Source organism: Pipistrellus kuhlii, unplaced genomic scaffold, assembly GCF_014108245.1.
Source record: "Pipistrellus kuhlii isolate mPipKuh1 unplaced genomic scaffold, mPipKuh1.p scaffold_m20_p_16, whole genome shotgun sequence".
NCBI classification, from domain to species: Eukaryota; Metazoa; Chordata; class Mammalia; order Chiroptera; family Vespertilionidae; genus Pipistrellus; species Pipistrellus kuhlii.
The window spans coordinates 20,429,000-20,438,675 of record NW_023425471.1 but is presented as its reverse complement, the minus strand read 5'-3'; the positions used below and the strand labels follow the sequence as shown (position 1 = coordinate 20,438,675).

The 9,676-nt window shown below is 37.4% G+C and overlaps 1 protein-coding gene across 1 annotated transcript in view; it reads right to left on the bottom strand.

The window, feature by feature from the left end:
* Positions 1–3,572: 3,572 nt before the first annotated feature.
* Positions 3,573–9,676, bottom strand: part of CFAP47 (cilia and flagella associated protein 47) — a 396,096-nt gene continuing 389,992 nt past the window's right edge. Inside the window, 2 exon segments of the mRNA XM_036439773.1 lie at positions 3,573–3,785; positions 8,285–8,453. Of these exon segments, the coding sequence (XP_036295666.1) occupies positions 3,573–3,785; positions 8,285–8,453 (382 nt within the window).

The window sequence follows — 9,676 nt, the reverse complement described above, 5'->3', positions numbered from 1 at the left end:
TGGAAAGATGGAACTATTTTTAAAAAAGAACAATAAAGCTAACATTTTAAAAGAGCTCATAGCAATAGTTTCAATAACAAGTGTTTGTAGTTACTGTATAAAGATGATGAGAGTTGGTCTTTGGGGTTTCTGAAGGCTGTGTTGTGGGGCAGGGGCACTACCAGATATGAAGAGAAGCCTGGCCTCAGATGCTGGGGAAGCTCAGACAGGCCAGCATTGAAGCCCATTAATGCCCAGTGCCCTTCACCTTGACTGCACTGGGCTTAACTTCAGACCCTATAGTTTTAGAATTTTTCTTGGTATTGAGAGGACAGAAGCAGATAGTAGGAAAATCCCAAAGGGGTCTGTTAGTCATGTTGAAGTCAGATTTCCATAGAATAGAGAGATTCATAGAGCCAAGCTCTTTTTGACTTTTGAAATAAATGGATGACAAGGATGCTGGAAGAAACTGAAACCATCCATGTTATTTTTTTCTCTAAGTTAATTAAACAAATGTGAAATGAACCTCTTCTTCTGGGAAGATGGAGTAATTTTATTTATCCCTTTCCCTCCCAATAAGTATATTTAAAAACTATATTTATCCTATATAATAAAACCCTAATATGCAAGTCGGCCAAATGGTGAAATGACCAGTGGAATGACTTGTTGCTATAATGTGCACTGACCACCAGGGGGCAGGCGCTCAATGCAGGAGCTGCCCCCTGGTGGTCAGTGCATTCCCACAGAGAGGGCACCACTCAGCCAGAACCTGGGCTCATGGGTGGTGAGCACGGGGGTGGTGGTAGGAGCATCTCCAGCCTCCACAGCAGCACTAAGGAGCAGAAGCCGAGCAATAAGGAGCAGTGAGCATGCGGGCGTTAAGGAATGAGGGATATCTGACTGCCAGCATGCATAAGCTTGATCCCCCTGGGCAGTTAGACATCCCCTGAGGGGTCATGGACTGGCAAAGGGTGCAGCCTGGGCTGAGGGACACCTTCCTCCAGTGCACAAATTTCATGCACCAGGCCTTTAGTATACTAATAGATATATATATAGAGATAGATAGGTAGATAGATAGACACCATCTAATAAAAGAGTAATATGCAAATTGGCCATCACTCCAACACACAAGATGGCTGCCCCATGTGGTCAAAGATGAACACCCCCATGTGGACACAAGATGGCCAACACAAGATAGCCAGCAGGGGAGGGCAGTTGTGGGAGATCAGGCCAGCAGGGTAGGGCAGTTGGGGTGACCAAAACTGCAGGGGAGGGTAGTTAGGGGTGACCAGGCCAGCAGAGGAGGGCAGTTATGGGCCATTGGGCCAGCAAGGGAGCAGTTAGGCATCGATCAGGTTGGGAGGGGAGTGTTTAGGTGGTGATCAGGCTGGCAGGCAGAAGCAGTTAAGGGTAATCAGGCAGGCAGGTAGGTGAGTGGTTTGGAGCCAGCAGTCCTGGATTGTGAAATATTATGAAATATTGTAAAATATATATATCACTATGAAAGATGGAAAGAAGGCAGACCAATGAAAGATAACCTTGGAACTCAAGAAAGGACCAGGAAAAGGTCAGCCTGGCAGTAAGCTGAGACATTAACTTCTCTACTACAGTAAGATACCACTGAGAAAACTGTGGTCTCACTCTAACCAGTTAAGGCCAAATGGGAGCCTACATCTTTACACTCACCCTTGCCAGGCTGTAATGAAGTTCCTCCACTGCCCACTGAAGTAGCTTTCATACAATCTCTGCTCAGTAGTAAGAAGAGTCTGTTCCCACTGCTAGAGAGACTTCATGAAAGGCCTGAACAACTTATTCACACCCTGTAGTAATAAGATGTCCTTCCCCTTCCAACTGGTTGGTGGATTGACAAGACTGTCACCACTGCTCACTCATGATAAGGACACCCTCCTTGTAGTGTCACCTGAGGCCATGTGAGGAATAAGAACTAGGCTTCCTAGCCCTCCAATCATAGAACTATCATTAGAAACCCAGTGGGGACCATGAGCATCAATGGAGGCTAAGGGAGAAACCTGGACTTCTACCCTCACTTGGCAGTATATGAAACTGCTGGCTTTCTAGTATATGAAACCAACATAATACAACAGAAGGTTTAAATAAGATTCAGGATCTTGTAACAGAATACCTTAAATATTTCAAATAAAGTTCCGTCTTTATATTAATAACCAGAAAGATTTTAATTTGAATAAAAAATACTATAAGTGCCAGCACCAAATGGGCAGAAATGTTAAAAAGATTTAAAATCTAACAAAGATTTTAAAGCAGCCATCTTCGACAAACAATAAAATAAAATCTTCACTAAGCAATTGTGAACATGTCTGAAGCAATAGAGTCTCAGCAAAGAAGCAGAAAGGTAGCTGAGAAATAAGTGATATAAGGAGGAACCAAATAGAAATGTTAAAATTGAAAAACACAATAACTGAAATTTAAAAATCCATTGGATAGCACATAATAGTTCAAATAATAGATATAAGAAATGGTGAATCCTTCCATTTTGTATGCTAATTTTGCCCTTAATGTTTTGAAGACTCATCAGTAACACCAACATAAGAAATTAAGCAACACCACTAATAGAAAGAGTATTGTCATCAAAGTCACATTTTTCAGTTTTACAATAAATGTACTCCTGTGTTTTAAAAGTGATTAAAAAAAAAGTTGTGGCATATTTATACAATGAAATAGTATGCAGTTATAAAACCCTTTGATTCAACATGGAGGCACCTAGAGGGTATTATGCTAAGTGAAATAAGCCAGTCAGAGAAGGACAAGTATCACATGATCTCACTTATATGTGGAATCTAATGAACAAAAAAAACCCTGATGAACAAAATGGGACCAAAGGCATGGATGGATGAATGAAATAGAATAACAGATTTCAGTGGGGAGGGGGCAGAAGGAATGGGAAGAGATTAACCAAATAACATATATGAATAAGCCATGGACACAGACAGTAGTATGGGGGAGGCCTGGAGAGATTGGTGTTGGGGGGCCAAAAGGGAGAAATAGGAGACATCTGCAATACTATTAACAATAAAATAGAGATCATGAGCTATTACAATGAAATATTTGATGTCGTGTGAAGAATATTATGGCTTTGAGGTGGAAAAAAAAAACAGAATTTAGAAAGCAAAGAGTTTCTGTGCTCACTGAGAAATCTGGGTAAGTATGGTTTGTAACATTCTATGTACCTCTTGTTTATGCAATTTAAAAATAGCTACAGGCCTGTCAGGGTAGCTTAGTTGGTGATAGCATCATCCTAATACGCCAACATTGTGGGTTCAGTCCCCAGTCAGCGCACACAAAAATCAACTAATGAATGCATGAACAACAAATCTATGTTTCTCCCTCTAGAAATCAACTAAAAGAAAAATGAACCAATTCCAATATTTGCATCCACTCTGTAACACAGAAATTAGATATAATATATTTAGATAACATATTTAACATAAAAAATAAAATATATAAAGCCCATTATAATTGAAATATTATTCCTCAGAAAGTCAAAAAATGAAATAAGAATCATGAAAGTATTTTCAATTCTACTTAAGACCAAGAGATATTTTTGGGGAAAAACTTTATTTATTCTTCATCATCAAAGGAGCACCCTTGATGGTAGAGGACACCCCTGTCCTTATGATGTTACTATTTTCTTTGATAAAATGGTGCTGAATAACTGGCCTGTCATCATACTTCTTGTTAGTTGCATCAACTTTGGCTTTGACATTCTTTGGTGACTTGGTCCTTTCGGGCAATCCATTGACAGCATACAAATAGTACATATCGGCTGTCTGAAAACAAAGAGAGGAAGAAATGTCATACAAAATATGCAGGAACTGAGAAATCTATAGGAAAGAGTTTACCAAATTAATACCTCTCTTCTTCATGTAAGGTATAGGAAAGGTACAAACTGAAATAACACAGATAAAGGCAAATAACATGGAAAATAGATTTAGGAAAGCATTTAGTTTTATGGATTCACTAAAAAGGCTCTCACAAAGTTCTGCCCTGTGAACAAACTAAGCTTCCATCTGATGTAAGCAGAAGCAATCTATTGGTTTTCATGACACCGTTGCCCAGCAAGAACTATAACTAATGGAAACAATACTTTGCAAGGTAAACCTATACATGGGAATTTGAGTGTGTCTATAGAACTGACTGGTAAGAAATGTGGTGCCTCTTGTTTTAGATTATGAAAGTACATAATTGTTGTAACAATATGAAATTACTGAGCATGGTGTAAAATTATTAATGACAATCACAATCTAAATCCAAGTCAGTACAATTTATAGAAGGATTCATTTTGTTTTATTTTAAATATATTTTTTATTTATTTCAGAGAGGAAGGAAGAGGGAGAGAGAAATAGAAACATCAATAATGAGAGAGAATCATTGATTGGCTACCTCCTGTAAGTGCCCTTGACTGGAATCAAACCTGGGACCTTTCAGTCTGCAGGCTGATGCTCTATCCTCTGAGCCAAACCAGTGAGGGCCAAGGATTCATTTTAAAATCGTTAATTTCTTCTGCATTATTTAGAGGATGGCAATATTAAATTAGGCAGGCTAGCTTTTTCTGCATGTTTATGCTCATGCTTAAATCCCATTGTTCTTTCAGAATTTCCAAATGCTACATGTTCATCTACGATGTCTTCCTCACAGTAAGATGTATACCATATATGTTCAGAAAACTCAGTTAGGATACATTCAGGCCAAGTGAGTATTGTGGTAACATCAGGGATTAACATCTATCAGAATGTTAAGTGCAGGCATTGCTTGCACATCTGGAATGGCCCTATCTTACCTAATAATAGACATATATGTAAATTGACCATACCCCTGCTACACCCACCAGCCAATCAGGAGTGATATGCAAATCAACACAACAAAGATGTAGGCTAATTTGCATATACAAGAGCTGAGTGACCAGGAGAGGGGGCAGGCAGGTCACTTGTTGTTGCCATGGTGATGACACAGGCGTTCCGCCCCACCCCTGGTCTCTCAGGGCCTCTGAGCAGCATGGGAAGGCAGGGTGGGAGGGGAAAGGGGTGTCTTCAGGGCTGGGCCAGAGTGGAAAGGCGGTGCTGGCAGCCAGAGAAAGAAAGACCCTTCTAGCATGAATCTTCGTGCATTGGGCTTCTAGTTTTAATAATAATTGGCACTTCTATCTAGTTTTCATAATTATGTATTCAGAATCAATGAGTCAAAAGCAGAACAAACCAAGAACCCTTTATAACAATTGAGTTAAGTAACAGTTTACTTCCTATAAGATGTTCAATCTGAAAAAAAAAAAGCTACACGTTGGTGATTCTAAGTTTTTACATTTACAAGCAACTGGCTTAATGAGAGCAAATGGCTAAGCTACATCAAGAGATCCACACTGCCCTGGCTGGGTGGCTCAGTTGGTTGGAGCATCATCCTATATACTAGAAGGTTGCAGGTTTGATTCCTGGTCATAGCACAAATGGGAGGCAGGCAATCAATGTCTGTCTCTCACATCAATGTTTTTATCTTCCTGTCTTTCTTTCTCTTCCTCTCTCTCTAAAATCCTTATGCATAGATTTCAGATAGGAATGTACATTCCTTCATATAGCTCACTCAGGTGGACCCACTGTGCTTGAAGTTGGTTACAATTTTTGTCTTTTAGAGATTAAAAGAAAATATTTGCAGATAACAGGATGTCTGGTACTTCCTTCAAAATACTATGGAAAGTTGGGAAGCGGGTGGGGATATACTTAAAGCAGAATTGGCCATGAGTTGATATGTTCATACTTTATGATAAGTGCATGAATATGAATTATTCTATTTCTACACATATTTGGAATTTTCCATAATAAAAAGAGAACCAACAAGTTTCAATTTCAATTTCTCCCACATAACCTTTATCAAACTGTATCACCCCATGACTAAATGTCAAGTTCTCAGCTGATGACATATACCAACTTATTCTCAAAAAAAAAAAAAAAAAAAAAAAAAAAGCCTTCAGTTCCACTGCCAGTGATTAAATTGTCAAATCAACACAGGGAAATGAGGCACAGATTTTGTTGGCAAAGTCTAAGTATTTAATTTCAGAAATGTCCACTGTAAACTAATAAAATGAACATCATTTTATTTTAAAAAATTTAAAATATATTTTTATTGATTCCAGAGAGAGAAGGATAGATAGAAACATCAATGATGAGAGAGAAGCATTGATCAGCTGCCTCCTCCACACCCCACACTGGGGATTGAGCCTGCAACCTGGGCATGTGACCTGACTGGGAATCAAACCGTGACCTCCTGGTTCATAGGTCCATGCTCACCCACTGAGCCACACCAGCCAGACAAAAATGAACACCAATTTTAATTTGGACATCTCATTTTAAAGATGTCCTTTAATCTCCTTAGATTAAAAACGTGCTCTTATTTCTTGAAAAGTAGGTATACCCGACTTAATCATTTTAAATCAAGTATCGATGCAGCAAAGGGCTGTGTGCAGCAAGACTCTAGAAGCTTAATCTTTTATTTACCTGGGCTACAAGAATTCTCTGAAAGATGACCAATACAAATACTTTTCTCAGGCAATACTCAACATTATTCTTTTCTCTGTTCATTGAAGCCATAACAACACATTTTTCTGCCCACAGCATTTCTTAATTAGTGTCTTATTTAGAAGTCTAGCTATCACTTTGGTATCAAAAGTTGTATCATGAAACATAACTATATGTCCTTTGTGCCTGTGCTATTGAAATAGACAGTGGTATTTTTTTTCATAAATAATTTGAAAGTTATCTTCAGCCTAAATGTTCTTAGTAAAATATATGTGTAAAAATTTATGGAGAAGTTTTGCTTACTGGATAAATTTTCAAAATTATGTTTACAGTAACTTTTTAAAAATTATCTTTATTGCTGAATGAAAAAGTTAAAGAGAATAAAACAGGGCAGTGAAAACTTATTATGCTTAGCAGATATCTTGCATCAAGCTTGCAACCTTGAACACTGCATAGCCTAGATAACCACTAGCCATCTGGCACAGGGAGGAGCCAAGGATGGACCAAACCCTTATGTCAGCAGAATGGCTTGCAGCCAGCAAGGATTAATAAAAGTCTGTATCCCTCTTCAGTCTCTGCTGACTCATTTTTGTTGGACTCAGCCCACATGCACCCAGGTGCCTGAAATAAAAATCTCTTTTGATACATTATGGCCTCATGTCATAGGTGTGTGATCCTGGCCCACTCTAAATGTTTTACTGAAAGTATTACAGATGTTCTTTTCCCACCCCATTGACTCCTTCCATCTCACCACCCCCACTGGACTATTATCTGTGTCCATGGGTTATGCATATAAATTTTTTTGTTAATATCTTCCTTCCCCTTCTCTTGCCAGTCTGTTCCATGTCATCTCTGGATCTATTTTTTTCATCACTTTCTTTTGTTCATTAAATTCCACAGATAAGTGAGATCATGTGATACTTACCTTTCTCTGACTGGCTTATTTCACTTAGCATAATACTCTCCAGGTCCCTCCATGCTGTTGCAAATGATATCTTTTTTACTGCTGCATAGTATTTCATTGTTAATTCTTAATGAAATGATGACTTTAAATTAATGGTCTATTTCATATGTTTTCTCAATTCAAAATAAAATTTACCTTCTATTTAACTTTCTCCATTTTAGACTTTAACATTTTGACAATACCTTATGCCTTAATTAAAGATTCTGAAAATCTCTACCTCAAATCACCTAGAGTTCATGAATAGGTTATTATATTATAGAAAACATTGTTACTATACAAAACAATTTGCAGTCATCACTTGTCTCTTCCATGTTTCTTTTATATGAAAGGAAAATACTTTCTTATTTCCCACTGGTGATGACAACTTTTTGTTATAGTCCATCATTAAAAGTTCTTTACTGGACAAAAGAAAATTTAAATATGACAAAGCAGTTGAAATATATTGACTTTTGCAAGATTATGTTGCTCTTTTTTAAAAATATATTTTTATTTATTTCAGAGAGGAAGGGAGAGGGAGAGAGAGAGATAGGAACATCAATGATGAGAGAATCATTGATTGGCTGTCTTCTGCATGTCCCACACTGGGGATCGAGCCCACAACCTGGACATGTGCCCTGACCGGAAATCAAACCATGACCTCCTAATAGTCCATAGGTGGACACCCTACAACTGAGCAATGCCTGCTGGGCGTGTTGCTCTTCTTTATCTGTGATCATTGGGTGTAACCTTTCTTCCCTAGATCACTTAATGCCTCTAAGGGACATTAAACATCCATGACAATTGCCTTTATGGAACTCACCTGTATTACTAATTTTGCTTTATATTTTTTGCCATACATGTGGGGTTTAAAACCCACTATGAGGGTAATCCCATCACTGTCAAAAGGAGGAATTTCTCCAGACTCGGGTTTTACAAAAAACTCAGGATCACTGTCAGGTAGAAAGTATGCAACGAATTCATCAGCATATCTGAAACAAAAATTAAATATTGTGTTTAAATTTGATCATTACCCCATTTTCCTTGTGAGAACTTGATGAATAGAATTTATATCCTTCTGTAATGGACTGCAGTGAAACACTAATGCTGCCATGCAGTGGTGAGTCTGATACTTATAACTTTTGGAATGCTTACAGAGTAACAGCAAGGAGGTATTTTAAAAATTACTGAAGAATGTCATTCTTCCCAAAGTGACAAAATGAAATCTTAAAGATTTTTTCAATCACATCTTATATTTATTGTCTACAAATAATAAAATTATTTTGCTATACAAATTGGAATAACTCAATGCCCCAAATGAAAATTCAGTTATTTGTACAGAAATTAATATTTAAAATGTCTCACCTCAAAAGTTATTGTAAAGCCATTGTTTTTACTTTTATTTCAATATGATATTTGCTCACTCTCCTCTCATTTTCCATGTGTGAAGTGAGATGAAAGTAGTTTACAGGTTCATTAAAGATTCTTGGGCCAGAAGATAGGTTGCTATGATCTGAAGTGAACTGAGTGACATTTAATATTCAAGTGACCATCTTCCTGTCAAAGTTGATTACATTTGCAATGAAAGCTGTGAAAGAAGTTTAGGAACTTCTTGGCAGAACAAAGCAGGAGAGAGGCAAAGTGCATGGGAGGTTTTAAGTGAGAAATTAAATCCAAACTGATAGGGAAGATGCAGGTAGAAGAACAGATCCACCAGTGAAACATCGAAGAAGACATGGGAGGTTCAGGTTGGGACTTACTCATTCATTCAGCAAAAAACCATGGCAGATGGTTTGAAAAAGTGGACTTTGGATATTGAGAGCCTATATTGAAATTATTGCTCTATCTAGATGCATGATTTCAGGCAATTTACTTAGCTTTTTTGTATCTTAGTTTTCAAATCTATTAAATGAAGTTAATTCCTATAAAGTCATTCAATCAGTGAGAACAGTACTATCTAAGGATCAATACAAATTAATATAGTCATCATCATGATTGTTTTTGTTTTAAAACATATTATTAGTGCTAGGCATTGATACATATTCCAATTCTGAACAAAGTCCAGTACTGGAAGTACAAAAGACAGAGGAGATATTAGAAAGAAATAATAATAAAAAACCCTTTATATTGTCTAAGCTATATATATATTGGCTGGAAAGATAAGGTAGATGAATTAGAATAAAAACAATGATTATTGATGTATACAATATTATAA